Source organism: Limanda limanda, chromosome 10 (assembly GCF_963576545.1).
Source record: "Limanda limanda chromosome 10, fLimLim1.1, whole genome shotgun sequence".
Classification (NCBI taxonomy): Eukaryota; Metazoa; Chordata; class Actinopteri; order Pleuronectiformes; family Pleuronectidae; genus Limanda; species Limanda limanda.
The window spans coordinates 23,470,493-23,490,182 of NC_083645.1; the positions used below are offsets into that span (position 1 = coordinate 23,470,493).

At 42.0% G+C, this 19,690-nt stretch overlaps 1 protein-coding gene across 2 annotated transcripts in view; it reads right to left on the minus strand.

Annotated features, from left to right (window-relative positions):
- The window catches only part of pdgfc (platelet derived growth factor c), a 44,720-nt gene that overhangs the window by 16,004 nt on the left and 9,026 nt on the right, over positions 1-19,690 (minus strand). For both annotated transcript variants that reach the window (XM_061079913.1, XM_061079912.1), the window contains exon 2: positions 1,189-1,381. In XM_061079913.1, coding sequence (XP_060935896.1) covers positions 1,189-1,381 — 193 coding nt within the window. The remainder of the gene's footprint in view (positions 1-1,188; positions 1,382-19,690) is intronic.

Sequence of the window (19,690 nt, forward strand, 5' to 3'; positions counted from 1 at the left end):
CCTCCCCCCAGAGCTCCTCCAGCTTCCCCTGGTCGGGCTCCTCTCCGTGCTTTAACCGGTCAGTTGTGATATAGTGAAAGCAGAGCACTGAGCGTAATGCACAGAGCCTAAATCGATTGTCGGTGGCTCGGAATTCCCTTTTAAATTGAACGGAAACAGAGGCAAACCCAGACAGTAATTGAAAGTGAGACCCTCAGTAAAGAAGAGGATGAATGAATGTGTGCGTGCATGTGTATGTGTTTGTGTTTATGTGCTGTCAGTCAGGGGGTGACCCACATCTTTTCGAATAATTACGTGTGCAGCTGAACATATTGACTACATCAAGTAACATATGTCATCCTCGACCAAGACATCATGGTGTCTTGGGTGAAATAAATCACTCTGCTGCTGGGTTTTCAATATTCAGGAGCTGCCACGGCAAACCAAAGGCAATTTCACAAATGGCCACACTCTGACTCTAAATCTTTAAAGATGGGACACAACGCAGACAGGACACGAGTCTACCTCTGACCGACATGTGTCCAACATGCCACCTGGGGAAGGACACTTCTGATTAAGAGCTGGACGAGCAAACAGAGGGAACTACTTCTAACTGCTGGAGGTCGTTAGCATTCATTAATGTAGTTGTAATAAATGAAAAGACAACAGAGTATTAAGGCCACTTACAAGGGGAAACAAGTCAGAGATTTCCAGAATAAGGTCAGAGTATTTCGAGAGTAAAGAAGTAATATTGTGAGAATAAAGTCATAATATTATGTGAGTAAAGTTGTAATATAACAAGAATAAAGATGTAATATTATGGGAATAAAATCATAATACTACAGGAATAAAGTCATAATATTATAGGTTATACTTAAGCATAGTACTCAAAATTAACCCAATACATAATCTTTTGACACATATTCTCATGAATATAAAGAGTTTGAAAAGAGTGCAAAAAATTGTGGAGGAAATTTCTTCTTGAAATCAGATTTTTTTTGTTAAATATAGTAAAAAAACACTCTTTCAACATCTTACACTAATGAAATGTGTATGTGTAATGTGTAATGTGTAATCCTTGGGTGCCAATAAAAAAAAACAATCTACAGGTGATAAGATTCAGCAACTGTATTCTTCCCTCATGAGCCTCTGTAAGTATTTACACCATTGAGATACTATTGTCAAGGTAGAGTCTGTGTAGGATCTTACTTGCAGATTCCATCTTCTGGGTCCTCAAGACCAAACCTCTCATCAAAGTTGAGCTGGATCCTCATGTTGCTCGGTGCCACTAGTCTCCAGGCCAATGCAGTATTCCTGGGATACCTGTGTGGGAAGTCTGGGCTCTGGACCATTCCCTCTCCAGACACTGTTATGATCTTCTCCTGATGGGAATCTTGCACTCCTAAAACACAGAGACCAACGACAACACTGAAATGATTTGGTAATTGGGTTTGCACAGGAGTTAATACAAAGATCTCTAAGTGAAAGTTTCAACATCTTATTTTTCCATGTCAACTGACTGCATGATAGCTGCTTGGATGACATGCTATGAGTCGTTGGCCCGATGGTTCCCCACTAAAGGAAACCTGGATCTGAGGCTGACTCACACTCAGGGCTTTGCTTGAAATAATAAACACAAGAGGCTGAAAGGCAGAACGTGTGCAGAGGCAGGACTGAAGTGTCCATTCAAAGAAGGGCGGACAGGACCAGTCTTACACTAGTGAGGTCCAGCTCAGCAGTGGGAAGGCCCAGACAAAGCTGACAGATTGTCGGCATGGGAAATTATGAACATAAAAAGTTTTAATCCTGTTTTGTTGTTATCATGAGGTCATGGGTCCAAAACTTCAGCTCAAAGGTAACAAACAGCCTGATGGGTTTCACCGGGCTCCTCTCATAATGCCATTAGAGCCCACTGGGACCAGTGACAGCAGGGTGTTAATCACAGTGATGAAGCCTGTCAGTCAGTCCCTCAGGACTCCATCAGAACCTGTCACCTTCAGGAGACGGATTGCCAGGCTGCTTCCACCTGAGGCTCGTTGCTATGACATCACCCTGAAGATCTTCTGATTACTGGACCGTTTTCAACACAAAGACGGCTCAATTGCAAGAATAGGACATGATAGATACTTTCCAAGTAACTTATTATGCTTTTGTTTATTAGTCATATACAGTCACTGTATTCATAACCATTGCAATGCAGTCTGACATGCTAGATGTTTACACTAAATTTTATATCGTGTTAGCTGACATGCTATTAACAGCTGAGTTTTTTCCAAAGTTGTAAAAGTGTGTGAAAATGATTGAATTTACATTAACTGCAGAAACTTCTGTTGCTAAAGAAATAAATACATGACCCGACGACACCACTGGTACCAACAGTGAAGCCAAAGTGCCACCTGCTGGCTTGCTGCAGTATAGGTCATAAATCCCACCTCATCCATGTTAGCAGACGGTACATGGAGCAAACTAAAAAGTGAAGTGTGTGTAAAATACATTTTTCACAAAAATGAGTCCTGCCGCTTTGGATCTATAGATAATAATCTTTCCAGTAAGTTTGGTTTTAACTCGTTGTTTGATATATAAAAATTAACTCAATTGTCACGATTGATAGACTGACTAACCTATGATTTGCCAAGCTTAGTATAAGTGGAGCCTCACTCTATAAAGTCTGCCATTTACTGATGGGTGTGCCGGGACAGAAGTTTCCTGAATAATCGATTCAATCTGTAGATGACGACAAAGAGACTGTTGTCATAACTTTGCACGGTGGGATACTAATTATTCACTTTCAGAACTATCCATAGAATCCATGGAAATGCAGAACAGAGGCCAAATGTTGCATAATCTGCACTTGCACTCGTCAACACTCTCATCGAATTTGTTTTGGCCTCAGAACAATTGGCAGAACAACAATATGCTAATATCAATGCTTGCTCAATACATTGTTAGCAGTATCAATATGCTGTGTTGAAGTCTCGTTCTCCAAGATTACACAGAAATGTATTCCGTCCTCCGTCTGCCCTCGATTTGTTTGAGCTGCATTTATTTTCGTACTGATGATCATTCAGCATACACACACCAATCCAATATGTCTAGCCGTCAGTGGAACCAGCAGAGAGGGAGTGAGCTGCTGCAAGTTTGTCACAGCATTAAACGGATGAGTAACCGTTTCCTCTGTGCAACTTCTGTCGTCAAATTTGTATTTGAGACACATTTTGAGCTTGATTACTTTTCATTTTGCCATAAATTTGATTTGGGTATAATTCGTGCCCAGTGGTGTGATTCACTCTGAGGTTATGTGCTTGCAATAGAAACAAAAACACAGTCAGGTTAAGTTTGTTCCTATGTTCTCACTCTAAGTGAAATAACGGTTCCATAAGAGTTTCTCAGGACGGTTCCAAGGACAACAAATCTGTCAAGACCTGAAAACAAGTGAGACAATCCAACTTCAGCTGGGTCTGTAGAACTGAAGAATCAACAGTTCTGCCATCTGTAGCTCACACTTGTCACATTACAACTATTAGCGTATAGACAACTATCAAAACATAAACAAATTTACCAACTCAATTATTCTTCATGACCTTTGAAACAACATATTATTTTTTGTTGTTTTAAGACGTATAAAACCAGGCTAGATGGCATTTGACAGGCAGATTTGATGAGCTGGCTAATCAGCTAGCTAGCCTATTTACACGATTACGCAAAAAATACCAAACCGACTTCCACAAAATTTGGTTTTGTTGTAGAATATGACCAGGGGAAGATTCCTTAAAATGTTGTGGTAGATCCAGATTAACAGATGGATCTAGGATTGATTTCTCCACGTTTATGTCTCAAAGAACCCATAAAGTTGGCCACTGCACATATTTTGGCAATTGTTCACACATACTTTTGTTATAACTCAACAACATGTAGCAATACTTTGCAAAAGATTGACAAAGCATCATTAGCTTTTCCTGTCGTTAACAGGAACTCACTGTCTCGTCCCTGATTTTATAAATAAACAACGCTTTTGTGGAAATGTAACTTGACTTCATTTGGACCTCGTGTCCGGGCGTCCTGTCTGACGCTGTCTGTCAACACAGCGAGCAGATAATACATCACTGACACCTCATGAAAGGAGACACAAAAAAAACTGTTACTGCAGGTTGCAGATTCACTTTGATGTTTTCATTTTGGGTTTGGTGGCGAGCCAGGTGGGAACAGACTGAATGACAGTGTGCCAGATGCAAAGCAAAACATCGCCCAGGCACGACTTCTCAATGAACAGGCTCTTTCATAACTGGGTGAAGAGTTTGACCCAGAGTACAAACTGTCAAACCGAGTAAAAGCCACTTTCTCCTGGCAAATCATCGCTTTTTCAATATATGCGGTTCTTTTTGGACAGTAAATAGACATTGGACTTAAAAAAACTAAAACTTAAAGCAATAATTTCTGGTCTGGGACAACAACTTTCTCAGGGGGGTTTATAAAAACATCATACTGTTCAAATAAATCTAGTGAAATGTTATAATCCTTGAGTCAATATTTCTTTAAAGTCATTGTGCAAAATATGGCAGGTTTCTCTGTTGGTTGTGGTGCGAGTAGCTGCAACACACTGGCTGTGATTGACTGTCTTTATATCCATCTGCTGGCTCAGGAGGAAACAAGCCGATAGCTTTCATGCTATTTAAGCACGGCCCTCCATCACACTGACATGTTTTTAATTACAACCCCATTAGTGTGGACTCTGGCATGCAGGCTAATAAAGTACACATTCAATAATGTGAAGGGGGGAAAAAAATTGCGATCCTCCAATATATGACTCAATATGTTGTGTATCGCATGTGCGAGACACATGGTATCAATAGATGTGGCATATATTTGCAGGATTATGATGAAATGTCTGCTTTTTAGAGCACTTGGGAAAATCTGTTCAATATTGACTGAAATGCATTTTTATTATGACTGTAGTTAAGTGGAGGATGTGAATATAAAGTCTGTGCTTGATTTTGCAGATAAAGGGAGCAAAATAAGTTATACATTAAAGCATTAGTTCCTGATGAAAAGTCCGTCCAGAGATATGCACGGATGAAAGCATGTTCACTCCAAAAAAAAAAGTCTGCAAATATCCAGATAAATCCGCACTCACTTAACACAAGTAACTTCAGTAGGTGGGGTGGGGGGGGGGGGACAATGTGTTTGCATTCCTCTTTTGTTCAGGTCTCGGTGCATGAAGCTCAGGACCGAGCGATCCGAGGGATTCTGCACTGGGATCTTTTGTTCGCTGGCATCAAAGCAGAAACTCCTGAAGAGCCAGCTCCTTCAGAGTTCATCAGCTGAAAACCAATATTAGATTAAAGCGTCTCTTCACCAGGTCGTATAAACAACAACGCTCCTTTATAGTCCTGCAGCTTTCCTATATCATTTTTCAATAAACAACGGCGTCTTTTCATGCTTCTCTCTCAGTCGGACCTCCCCCGCTCACACCCTCGCCCTCGGATTTACCCTCCGTCTGCGATACTGTAAAAATGCGCCGACACGCCGCCGGCCGCGCAGGACTCTGGGTGTAACGTTGACTCGGGGAATTACCTCACTCCCGGGGTTAACCAGTGTCATCTAATGATCAGAGACGCGGTCCCCCAGAGTGAATTACCTCAAACATGACTTTTCCTTGACCTACTTTTTTTTTCCCTCTGTGAGGAAAGTGGAGCCGACTATTAAGGGAGGAAGTGACTCTGAATAAATAGGAGCCTATACAGTGCAGCCATTGTGCTTTGTTCACACATTAGTTGGTGGAACCATTCATGCTGTTAAACATTAACCTTTCCCCTGCCAGAGCAGGACCGGAGCCAGCATGTAGGGAACTATAGACATGTGCACATTGTTATGTTAGTGTACATAAGCACTGAGAGCCTATATTAAAACTACTGCTACTGAAGGTAATAAGAATTATTACAGTAATAAAGGAGTAATATAAATATCCACACTGTGCAGCGAGGACACAATAGAGCGTAACACCTACTTTTAGAACGCCTCTGGTTCCGGCATCTACCTCGGATGGTTACAATATCATGGCTGATATCTAAAATCTCTCTTCGTGGGAATGGGATTTTTATTTCAAAGACTTTGTATTTGATTTCCATTCATTGTGGACAAGCTAACCAAAACCTAAATATTAAAACATGACCTCAGACGATGAGTTGTGCCTCATCAGGACTGAGCTTTGGTCCCCATGAGGTCTACTTGTCCTTAAAAGGTCAGTGTTTATGCTGGGAAAGGTCCTTAAGAGGTAAAAGGAGTGCACACACACAGACACACACACACACACACACACTGGCAGACTTTGCATTAATAAATATCAGATGCCTTCCAGGGAGGATTAACTAATGAGACCTGCCCGGTTGTCCAGACAGCTGCAGGTTTCTCATATAAAAGCTACGGGAGGAATGAGAACTATTCACTCTGGCTTCTGTTAGACTCACCAAATTCATCTTTCCTCACATGATATCATTACAGTAACTCACCACATGTGTGTCGGCTTTGGAGTTTATCTGCTGGTCACACTGAATGATATAGGAGACACAACGTTCTGACTTTCTTCTGGCGGGCGAGGTACAGTCGGGGGATGGGGGGCCGCAGCACTTACATCCCCAAAGAATTGGGTTCGGACTCAAACTTAAAAAACAAAAGGAAATATATTAATTCCCCCTGGAAATCAAACTGGTGAGGATTACAGCGCCACATGGCTGTGGTTGCTCCGCTCGTTGGCCCCGATGATTATTTTCACACATGACGTTGCTGTCGATCGGCGCCGGGACTTCCCCCGTGTTCTCCAGGCAGCCGCACGCATCACGGATAACCGCTCACGACAGCTATTTCCTGTCCGGTAATCGACAGCCGGGTCACTTTGACACTTAATCCAAATTGTTTTTAATTTCAGCGCCGCTACCCGCTGATCAAAACGAATGCGAACCCCCCGGAGATACAGAACCGGAGCAGCTTTGTCCAGGTGATGAAACTGTACCTAACAAAGGACTCCCTTTTTTACTCTTTCAGGTTGGATGCAATCACTCCCACATCTGTTGCTTATTAAAGACAGTGCAGCGGTTACTACAGGTGCAGTAAATTCCCAACCCTGCTTAGGATATTTATTGCTTTTGGGTTTACAGTCGGTCAGGCAGAGAGAGAGGGCTGAAACACGCCATGGGAATCTTTCATACCATTAAAAAAATAATTTGGCTGCGTGGGACCCTTCCGCAGCCATTTAATCTGCCAGGCACATGCTCCTGTGTGCAGGACTGAAGCAGAACAGGCTCGACACCCAGATTCCCACGAGAGGCGGCTGAGGAAAGATACCACAGATAGCCGGATTTGATTATAGACTGTGTATAACTCACCAGATTACACATGTCTTATGAACTGAATGACTGGTGCATGTATGTTGAGGTACATAAATCATATGTCTGCTCCATGTTAACTCTCTGGAAGGGAACAGGTATTTACTGTGATCCAATAGGAGCTGCCTTCACTAATATCTTTTCATAGGCATATGAAATACACTCTGTGATATTAATATTATCGGTTATTATTTTCTTTCCTCATGTCCACTGGTTGGTTTATTGGTTGGTTTGTCAGCAGAATTATGCAGAAACCACATGGATTTTGCATAATGACATTGATCCGGTAGAAAGGTGCAAGTCCAGCAATATTTGTAATCACTTTCTTTTACCATTGCAAGGCGTATTGGGGGGGAAATAGGGATATTTAAGGGCATGATATCTGTGTGTGTGTGTTTGTGTGTGTAGAATTTGAATGGGATCAAACTAGAAATGCAGGTAATAGCTGATTTAAATGTAGTTTCATAAGGGGACTGTTTGGCCTCGGCAGAGTTATGATCTCTAACTGAAACCCTGTCTAGTTGAAGATTCTCTAAAATCCAGTAGCGTTGACTGACACCCTGAGCAAAGCTGCAAAGCATTTCCTTATCTCCTCGCTCGACCGTGCCAGAGAGTAGACTCCCTCTCTCTCATTGCAGAAATGTCCCTGATAATATTGATCCATCAACACCTGTCAATACTGTGCGACCTGCTGAGATGCCCTTTGGCAAAACAACACATCTCTACCTCCATCACTCATGGCAAAGTGCAATGGACGCTCCCCCCACTGCACAAATAAAATAAATGAAGATGTCAAATGAAAATATTGTGATTAACCATTTTGTGAAAGGTGTTTTTAGTCAGCACATCTGTTTTTAAATCATATTCTGTATTTGATATCGTATCCACTGTGTTACCAGAGCAACAGCAACACAGCTAGAGATGCAGTTGCCCTTTACAAACCTTTCACACTTAACAGGTGGACAATTATGACCAGAGAAAGCCTTTTTAAGTGCAAAGGTCAGAGGTCATGAGAAACATAATCAGTCCGTCGCTGTCGTAACATAATAACGTGATGGTTTATGGATCCCTGCAATGAAATGCTCAATTTCACACCACTGCACCAACAGGGAGGGGGGGGCCAGAGCAGGCGGTGACCCACGAGCATGAGGGGGGGGTGGTGGGTGAGAACGACCCGATCAGGATCCCTTAAGCAGGGCAGGTCATTTTTCCGAGAGCGCTGCTGCAGCCAGAGGTCGCCTGACTGAAGGGTGAAGCGTCTCTCTCTCTCCTCCCTCCCTCTCTCTATCTCTCCTCCCTCTCGCTCTCCACGAGGTCAACCTGGCCAAGTAGGACAGAGCGACATCTGTTGACACCTGCTGCAGAGGCAAAACATCTGCAGATCATATCAGATGGCCGAACCTGATACTGCCAGTGCGTGTGTGTGTGCAGCTTTCCCACAGAAGGTTTATATCGACCATATGCTTATAAATGTCTGAAACAGAATGAGGAATTAGAGACAGGGATCTCAAACTTATGTGTTTTATAGTATTTAAACAACTGCAGGAGCATTTTGGTGTATTTTTTTTGTATATTTGTTCTCCAGATTATTATATCAATGGTTAGAATGTGTTATAAACAGGTAATAGCAGAATTTAGTTTGTGTCTTTCTGCAGCAAGAAGCTCTTTCAAAACACTAGATATTTAAAATCCAGGCCAAAGTCAATGTACAATCATCTTAAAAATATTGTATATATATGTGTAATATCGTGGTTCTGTATGCTGTAAGACGAAATATAATGAGGGTTTTTTTTAAGCCACAGCAGCAGGTTGTTGACGGTAGTAAATATAAATTCATGTGCCAGCACCTGTGACTTAGTGTGAAATGCAGACGCACCAAAGCTAAACAGAAGTCTTTCAACCCCTCAGGCTCCGGCCCGGGCCCGAGTGAAACCCGTCACCACACAACGGCCTCTCCTCAGGTTACGGAGCTTCCACGCCCCTGAGTGATTTCTTGGAGCCTCTAATTAGTGCCCACACTTGTGTTTGGCATCCAGAGGAAGGAAGATTGAGTGTCAGTCCTTTCACTACAGCCGTCCATTTGTGTTGACCCTCTGGAATTCTGTGTCTGAGCCCCTAAGCCTGGATTTAGACATGATATCAGCCCCAGAATCAGTCATAAAGTGAAATATAAACCCCTCCCGTCTCTGTTTTCTCATTTATGAAATAAACCGCATCAACAGATACAAGCGAATGAAATGTAAGTCTCTCTCATTATGTCTTAAAAGTACTACAGATTTGAACATGGACTCTCTTTGCCAAGGCCCGACATATGCTACATACACTCAAGAGACATCAGTCCCCTAAATATGTCAGATCCATGAATTATTGTGGGAAAACTCTGAAAATGTCATGGATCCGACTCTTTGTCTGGATCCACCCCAAACTTTAAAGGGAACTTTCTTGGCTCATGTCCCATCCTTGCACCTTGTTTCGTAGGAATATGTACATTACTTTGGCCGATATTCCTGCTGATAAACAAACTTACAAAACCAAAAGACGGGGCGTAAAAACCCTCATCGGTACAGGTAATAAATTCAATGTTTGCTACCCGATATCGCCTCCTTTTCAAGACAAACATCCAGTAGCATTGACACTGATTCGGTGGTTAAAAAAACAAGCGAAACAACCTAAATTAACTTATTACTTCTGGGACAGCAATAAACAAGAAGAGCACTTGGCACAATCGAAGAAGTAGAGCAGTTGCCAGGGCCTTCAATGTGCTCAGATAGAGCTCAGTATAATGAGCGTAAGGCCACTCGACAAGTAACAAGTGTGTACAGGGCTGTAAGTCTCCCGCTGTCGCTCTCACCAAATTACAATCTCGCCCCGTTGCCTTCGGTAATGCATGGTGCCCCAAATCAAACTCAATTGCCTCGTACGCTGTCAAACTCGGAATCAGTATCAGGGTTAATTTTTGTTAAGTGAGCAGAATGATTTAGTTCGGCAGAGAAAGGAAAGTAAGAAGCTTGTGAGATGTTTCTCACAAACATTGGGCAACGGGACTAACCGCCCCTTCTGGCTGGAAACCAGGCGCTGACAGATGAACCACGTCTTATTTAAACTTCTTTCCACAGCTGTGGATGGCAGCTCCGGGCTGCTTTGTAGTCACATCTGCGAGCCGGACAGCTGGATGTTTGGAGAAAATTACAGTTTGATCCGCGGCGAGCCACAGATTGGAAGACAGCTCTGCCGAACCAGATCCAGACACTGGGATTAGGACTGATCAGAGATCCAGGTTTTCCAATACATGTCGCTGAGAGGATGGATAGCTGATCACAACCCTCTTTGTACTTCCCTGGCTCGGAGACAGAAACACTCAAATCTGCAATGAACAGCTTGGGGAAGAGGTCAATAATGCTTCCAACTAATGATTTCTAAATTGATCTGGGACCCTGCATATCTGCGCTGGAATCTCAGTAAAGCTTAGGTTGCATCTTGGACAACGGCCAGATTCAGACACTGAGCGAGTTTCTCTTCACACATCTTCCTCCCCTCGTCCAATTACTTGAGTCTTATCCTGAATCATGAAAATCCAAGTGAGACGGACCTCCCTGTGCTTTTAAACATTCAGAGCAACGCAGCCAAGAAGCAACGTCCATCTTAACACAATAGCCTTCTGAGATTTGAGGAATTTTCAGCTATTGAAAACTGAATGATTCATGCAAAGTTGCAGAAACCAAATTGAAATGTGGCATTTTAAGACTAAACTGATCAGTTTCTTTAGGCATCTTGTCCTGGATCTTTAATCACCTCCACACCACTGAGCCTGTGTTCACCTTTGCCTCAGCTGTCTGGAGAAGTGGAGCTGCTGTGCAGAACTCAAGGTAATAAAAGTATGTTCCTTTCAACCTCTATTTACCAAGGGAGGGTTTGTGTCGAGCACAACTGCTCTTTTCCTGTTACATCCTCCACTTACACAGACAGGCCTGTTACTGCCGACTACAGCCTTGGTCAATGCTTCGGTCAGAACCACTAGGCTGCAGTTGTTGCAGAGATTCAAGCAGTGTGTCTAATCCACTGTCCTGGAACTCTCACATGATTCAACCGGACGCCCTCACTGGTCAAAAGCTTGTTTACCCAATAATTCAGCAACCAACAGCCACACATCCAGTCCACCGCCTCCTACCATCAGAGCCAAAGTCGAACACATGTCCTCCAAACCCCAGGGAACAATATCTGTGCATACGTCCCCACATCGTGACTTGCCAAAGGGCTGCCTGCGCTAAACCAAGCAAGTTTGTACCTGGATCTTTGGAGTTGACATGAGTAGCAATTTGAGGATTAGAACATGGGGAAATTGATGTTTCTGAGGGGAAACATCTGCAGGCCAGGGCAGTGACTTAGTGTCTGCAGGTTAATTCCTCTAAGAGGGGAATACAATAATTGTATAATTGCAATGTTGCGCACAGAGAAAGTCTGTATGGATTCATTCATCCGGCGGTTTCCGAAGGATTTGTATTTCAATCATTGTGGCAGCACTGTTTGTAGAAATACAAAGGGCTGCAGTGTACGCGGCCTTGGAAAGCCAAATTGCAAAAGGCAAAACTCTGAAACTTGAAATCTTTTTGATGAACAGCCTCATCCCTCTGCCTCTCACTGGTCTTAGCGTTATCGAATGTGAACGGCAGGAGGTTATTAAAGTAATGTCGGCATCGTAACTGTTTTCTAATCCGCAATTTCTGGTGTTGATGGATATTTCCCCCAAAAAACAACAGACCAATCAGAACTCATCATTGAAGAGATATCCACAGACAACACAACCATGTTAGGATCATAACTGTTTGTGTTATTGTACATCCACATGCAGACTTTATGTTACTAACGTGAAAAACTATTTATGGGAACTTTCACTAACAGCTTGTGGATTTAGATTTGATTTGTCACCTCCTTGTGATTGATCAGTGTGATTATGATTAACCTACATCCATTAAGTCAGTGGAACATAATTTAATCAGTTGCTATGCAAATGCAATTGCAGCCTATCAAATAGTTAATTACTTATCGCCCAGGTTGAGCTTCGTGTCTGTCTGTGTATCGAATGGTTACAACCAATAGTCCGTATCAGACCTTTAATCAACTCTGCATCCTCCCAGATTCACATTTTATCACCGGAGGATTCCTGTGACGTCAGCGTGTCTCATTTTGATTTGCTTGTTTGGGAGCTGTTTTTTTTAGAAATGACAAATAAATGGAGGAGCCGGGCACTTAGCAGCCAGTTTGCCTTTTTAATTGACGACACAGGTCATTAAGCCGCTGACTGTCCTCCGTTTGACAAACAGAACTCCTCTCTGACTGCTCGTAAATAGGCCTCTCCATCATCCAAGTCCATTTGCCTCTAAATATATCCCCACTATTTAATGCGGTCTTCATCACAGAGACATAAACAAGAGATGGAAGCACACAGCCACTCACTGAAGGCCTTATTTTATCCGTGGAAACAATAGATGTCCGTGAAGCTGCACTTTAGGAACAATAGCTGTGTAATCATATGCTGAGATAAATGGTAACAAAACAGATGCCTTTTGCCAATGCTAGAGGAAAAGAGGATCTGTACATGTTGGGTAAAATGGCTTCTTACTAAATCTTCATAATTCAGTTTACCGAAAAACAGGCAATCACGAGCTGCGGCTTAAAACAGCAACCTGTTATTACCACCATTAATAAAAATGCAGCTTCCCTCAGATATTTTAGATGATTTTTAGTTTACTATTCCTATTCTGGTCTAACAACCTGTATAGAACATGCGTGGCCCCGATAGACAGAGTCAGTTTGGCCTTGAGGAGTATGTAGCCACTTAAAAGCCATATATTTCCACCATGAAAGATAAAGAAGGGAAGAGCTCCAGGGAGAATGAAGACAGATTTAATGGTGGCTAAACTTTATTTATTGTTACAATGAATTAAAATGTTGCTGGATGTTTAAATAAGCAAGTTTCTCTAAGAAGTTTGCCATAAATTACCTAAACTCATACATAAACACGTTGTGCTGGCTATTTGCACTGCCCCCAGGTGGTATATATATGCCCTTATTATATTATTATTATTATAATATGAATGAATGCACTTTGTGTTGTCACTGCATGACGCAATGAAGCATGAGTTTTTGTGAACCCTTTGAGGACAGGACCTCTGCAGCAGAGCACTGCATGCAGTCACCGGGGCAAAGCCGACATCGACTCTTAATGGTCAGTAAATATGTGAACTGTGCACAGACTGTTAAACCACAACGTCTTGTTTATGTTTACACACAAGACGGGAAAATACACAAAACAGGAAGTGTGAGTGTGGCGGCTCTGGGGTTTGTTGAAGAGCCGTGATGTTTGAGTTTATTCCTCTTTTTTTGTTTTGCAAAATAATAAATATTGCAGCAATGTAAACTTGTGGCTGAAGTTATAGTTAAAAAGTAATTTGTTCAGTAAACAGTAAAGTAACTGGGGAAATTAGCTGGAAAGTAATTACACCTTATAATTGTGTTTTTGCCACATTGCATTTTCATCAGATTGATCAGTGAGCCAATCCATGGTGTGATTCTAAATACTTTTGTGACCCGATGAGAACTCAGTCTGTTAGTTTTGCTCGTCTTTACCTCTTTACCTGTTATTTTAGTCACATCCGTGAAACGAGGTTTTACGAGGTCATCGTTTCCTTCTCTTTAAACTGACACGCCGCTAACAAACAACCATATTTGGACATAAATGAGGATAATCTCCTTTTTAATTCTAAATTATATTCCTGTATGTTCGTGTTCTTTGGTGCATCATCTTTTGTTTGATTATTTTCTCTATCAATCATTTTTCCATGCATGCTAGTTAACATCTTTATTTTGAATGACCATCTTTTAAAAATTATGTTATTGTGAATTCAAATGGAAGAAAGATCTCATTATTATAATTTAAACGCTGATTTCCTTAACTGGCTCCCTTTAAAATACGGTGGACTTTAAAAAACACGACAAACAGCTACTGCACTGTTCAGATTTCACTGCTCCTGTTTGTGTCTGTGAAGAAAACATGCTGTTCAGTAGCTGAATTATCCCTGTTCGACATAATGGAAACATGGTGGTGAGAAATGATTCACGTCTGCAGCGAGCATGCAAAGACGTCAACGCTCCGTCAGCACCAGCATCCGACGCTGTGAACTACGCCAAAGACGAGCCAGCTCACCGGCCCACTTTAAATCTCAGCTCAGACCTGTCAACAGGTGTGAAGGGAAACAAAGTGTTGAACAAACTTGCCCCCGTCGTGGCAGCGAATGAAAGATGGATTTTGACAAACGTTGTCGTGCACGAAAGATCCGCCTTGTCGATGGCGTCTCATTAGCTGGCGCGGTTCCGGGCCGTTTCAGCGCCGTCATGTGTAAAAGCTCTAATTAGAGGCTGCTGAACAGATGTAAAATGTGGAGGAGGAGGAGGAGGAGGAAGATGATGATGAACACCTCAACTGGTTAGTAACCTGTCATACTCTTCTCTTTCACTGCATTACTCATTCACAAGGTGTCCTTGAAGCTGTTACCACACAACCTTCCCTGTGAAGAAGAAAGGGGAGATCAAAAAAAAAAAGGAGATGTATGAATAGTGACGGTAAAACATTTAACATTCTGGTCAGTTCCTTCCACGCAGCACAGAGGGCACCTCTTAGAAGGAGAACGCTCATATTTCTCTACATTATCTATTTAATGTGATATATTGTTGCAGGACAAGTCCAACACTTTAAATGTGGCCAAAACAAATAAAAAAAGTCTTCTATTGTCTAAACGCCCTCCACTTCCTGCTGTTGGTCCACAAGTCCACGGCTCAGTTTCATCTGCACAGAGACAACTTGGTGGTTTGGACATTTATTTCAGGCGTCTTTCACACCTGTTATTTTAGTTTGGACTGAAGTGAAACGTCCAAAGGTCCGGAGCAAATAAGAGAAGAGGTGTGAACTGGTTCCGCCTTCCCATTAAATTCTTTGTGGCTCTTTAGTGCGACTCATTGTGTTCACGGACTTTGACCTTGTTGTTTTCCTTGCGTTTGGTTGTTGGATTTATAATTTGTGCACTTTGAGTTCATTATTTCCTGTTTTATTGTGTCTCTCTCTTACTTTACTTCCTGTCTGCTCCGCCTTCATTCGTTTCACCTGCGTCTTGTGAACTTTGTGTATCGAGTCTTTGTGTTTCTCTGTTCACGGCCACTTTTCGTCTCATCACTTTCTCTGTTTACATTTCCAGCATTTTCTTTACAACCATTCTAGGATTTAGACATTTGGTTTCTCTCAGATTAGTGTCACCAACAACACACTTTTCTCACAGTGGCCATGTTCACCTGTCAACCGCAGGTCTGACTAACAACAACACCGCCTTCAGCCGTGCCAGCTCCGACGCCCCTTGTGTTGTGCATCGTGGACCGTTGGCACAGCTTCTTGGCACCACCTCGCTGGAGAAGAGCCACGGTGAAAGTTATTTCTTACACCTGTGCTCTTCCTGCTGCGACAAGTCCAAGTGTCTTTAGTATGAAATCATCGTCATATCATCGACCCGTCAGGATTAAAACTCTCAGTTGAAGAAGGGAACATTTATTAATTAATAATAATTATTAATACATGTATTTGTATTCCAAAAAAACGAACTAACAGTAATTTACAGTAAACCCAATAATTCCTTTGAGATTCCTACATACTGTCCTTGGCGTCCACAGTGCTTTGGCACGGCCTCGGATGAAACAATCAACCAGTTGGAAGACATCACATTACTTCCACTCTTAAGCCTGTTTGACATCTTTTGATTACACCATCGTGTCCGTGCGTTTGATTCCAGATCCTCTCCAGACCTGCCTGTGTTTTCAGCACTTGACTGAATTCGTCATATGTGGTTTCGCCTCAACTGGTTCTCAACCATCTGGGCATTTAGCACTTTCCTGTCCACACCTTGCACCAAATACCCAAACCGCAACCGCAATCACATTCCCCTTGAAATCATCAAGTGATACATGAATACGCATAATTAGCACGTGTAGAACAAAGACAGCTACTCGTGGTGCACACTGACGGTGGGCGCTAAGTGGACATCTCTAGAATTACTGGAGGAGTCAGTGTGTTTCAGCTCGGGGCTGTTGAATGAATAAAGTGCACTTTTCCAGTAAGTCCGTCGCTGTTGCCAAGTTACGTCTCACATGGTGCAGGACCAGGACGGCTCGTCGCCCTGTAGCAGGGTTGCAGTTTGCGCATTGTGTCATGTTCAACACAGCGGTTTCCATGGTGAACAACAGTGGATGGCCGAGGCCGAGCCAAGTGTCAGGATATTATGTGCACCGCAACTAATTAAAAAATAATAATTGAACGGAGCTTGACGTATGTCCTCCGTTAGCCTCGGTATCAGCTGTCATTTCCTAAGTGAGTGTTGCAGTAAAGTAAAATTCCAGATCAGCGAGAGTACGACGCTGTGAGAGAGAGGGGATCCGAACCCGGGGTCCGAGACAAAACATTCTCCAGCACGGCAGAACAATCCTGTATCACCAAGGGTAATTTCACTCTTATTTTATTAAATGGAGATTGATATATATTGTGTTCAGCGTACACACAAACACACACACACACAGTTGGTGAAATCCTTCCAGTCCCTCATAAGACCGAATAGCTAATTTGCATTTTCATTCCATTTGGGCCGTAGAAATGGATACCCCCCCCCCACCCATGGGGATCCAATAGTGTGCCTGCCATGGCAGAGAGCGTACCCAGTCTGTGCCGAAAACCTATTTGTGCTTCGGGAAAAGCCATACATTCTCAAAATAGTATGTGATTGGGTTACCGTCTCTGTATGCCAGTGGCACGGCGTCGTATATCACATCTCGCCATGTGTTAGGTGACATAATCCAGCCAGCATGGGACGGCGCTGCACAGATGATTACTGCGGCAGGTGTGTTTTTTTTATACCCCCCCACCCCAACCCACCCCACCCCCCTAAATGCATTAGGGCCGGGATATTTCACATCTCCATTTAATGGCTCCTGGTTCTCACTCTCCGACTCGTCGATGGCACATAAAGAAGAAACAGAGGTAGTTTGATTTCCAGGGGCGTGCCCGGCTTATGGGTTGGTATTTTAGGTAATGGGAGCTGGAAGTGAGAAACATTCCTTCGTATAAACTTTGTCGGGTTGTATATTTGAGTGATGCTGCGGCTTTGTGACGTTTTATTAATATGTCCATCAGTTCAGCTCGGTGTGAATGAGCTCTACTGAGGAAAAGCAAGTCAGACACATACGTCCCAGTGGCATCTCGGATATGAAGCACATAAGGTGACCCTGCATAAAAGAGTAACACTGGGAAGTGTGAACACTGAAATGAACTATTGCAAAGCTACTGTGGAAGATTTTAAACCCATAGTTTAACATTTAGTGGATAAATCAAGACTCTATTGGTGGAAAATGGAAAGTTGATTTAACTTAAAAATTCCTTTTATTTAGAACCGTTCAATTTATTCTAAAGCAAAATGTATTATGTTTCCTATAATAGAATAATAGGTTTAAAGTTTCAATAACGTATGAAATCCAAAACAATGTTGTTCCTAATATTTGACCAAATTAAAAGTGACTACGTTTACCAGCGCCAAGGACATTAGGTTTCCTTAGCATTGATTTGTTAGTTGGCAGGATTACGCAAAAACTATTGAACCTATTTCCTTTATATTTTGTGCATGATTTTTGTGGAGCAGGACCTAAGGAACAACTTATTAAATTTAGGAGTGGATCACTATGAAATATTATTTTTCAGTTTCTGTAACAAGGTGGGACAGGATATAGGTCTGGGCGGACGAATGAGCCTCTAGTTTCGATAATGATTTTACATGTTTTTCAATGACGTCAGTTGGTAACAGTTGTACGTCGATGTCGCAAAATACTGTAAAATCTCCAATAGGATGTTATTATGCGATATTAAATGACGTATACATGTCTACATAATTTGATTATTGTTTGTTCCTAGGATGACATTATGTTGTTTAAGGATATTAGAAAATGTTGTTTTTTCAGACTATTGAGCTGTATTGGAATATTGGTGTCCATGTGGTGATGATAATAACAATTTTAATAACATTTCCCCTAACAAAGAATTCATCATCTATACAAATTTGTACTAAAATCTGCTTGAGAAAAAAACAACCTTACACAGAGCTCAGTAACAGCAGAGAAAACAAGAAGTGGTTCTTGTTTAACCTTATTATCTAGATTTTAATGAGCAATAAATCTTCCATATACATTATGGACAATCAGCAAACACGTCACAATAATATTTAGCAGTCACTAAAAAGCTGCAACAACACAAACATCATTTTATTCTCCTTTCGACAGCTGGAACTGTCATATCTGTGTTGAGGGTCCCAATGTGTTTTCTAAATGTACGTTCACGCATCAGTGATTCCCTTTTGCGACTTTATAGAATTAGCATATTTAACGACGCTGCTTGATAACCATGAAATGTCTCTGCTGTGGCTGGTGAATCTAAAAGCTGGGTTTCACACACCAGGAATCCTTCATATCGTAATGAAGAGGAAGCGAAACCGTTTCAGTTGGTTTCTGCGACAGTGTTGTGGCCCGAAGCAGCGGCAGCTACACTATCTGCAGCGTTTCTGTGGAAATCTTCAGGATGTGGGAGAGTCACGATTGCAACAGTTTACAAAAAGAATCAACCGAGTCCCTATGAATTCTGCAGTGACCTTGTCCGTTAATCACAAGTTCTCCATGTCTGATGTTTCACCAACAGCAGACATTCATGTGTACATCACTTCCTTGTTTGTGGGTGTGGATGTGTGACATGAATGTTTGTATATTTGTATTTATTTAAAATGGACAGTTACACATTAATTCACATGTATACTTAAATCCAGTGTAAATGTGCCAGATTTTGACATTCAGGCTAGTTTGTATCTGCAGCCCAAGACAAATAACATATATAACAACACAGAACAGACAACTACTATAATAATTTAAGAAATCAATGACAGCTCATAAGAGATGTACACCTGCTGCAGGAGAGACGAAGCAAAAGTCAGAAAAGGAAGACGGCCTCTAGCAGTTGTATGTGCAGTGAATGTTGTTATGACAGATGAGAGGGGGTGGTATGTATCGGTTGCATGTTTTGTAGCCTGCTCTTTCTATCTATTCCAGGATTACCAACCCTAGCTTTACTAAATCAATATAAAGATACAAGTGTGCCAGACAAAAGCACATATATAATAAAAAAAAAAAAGTCTCATATTTATACTTAAAACGGTGCATGAACATCCCTTGATATTCTGACCTTGGGCAAATGTTTGCAAAGA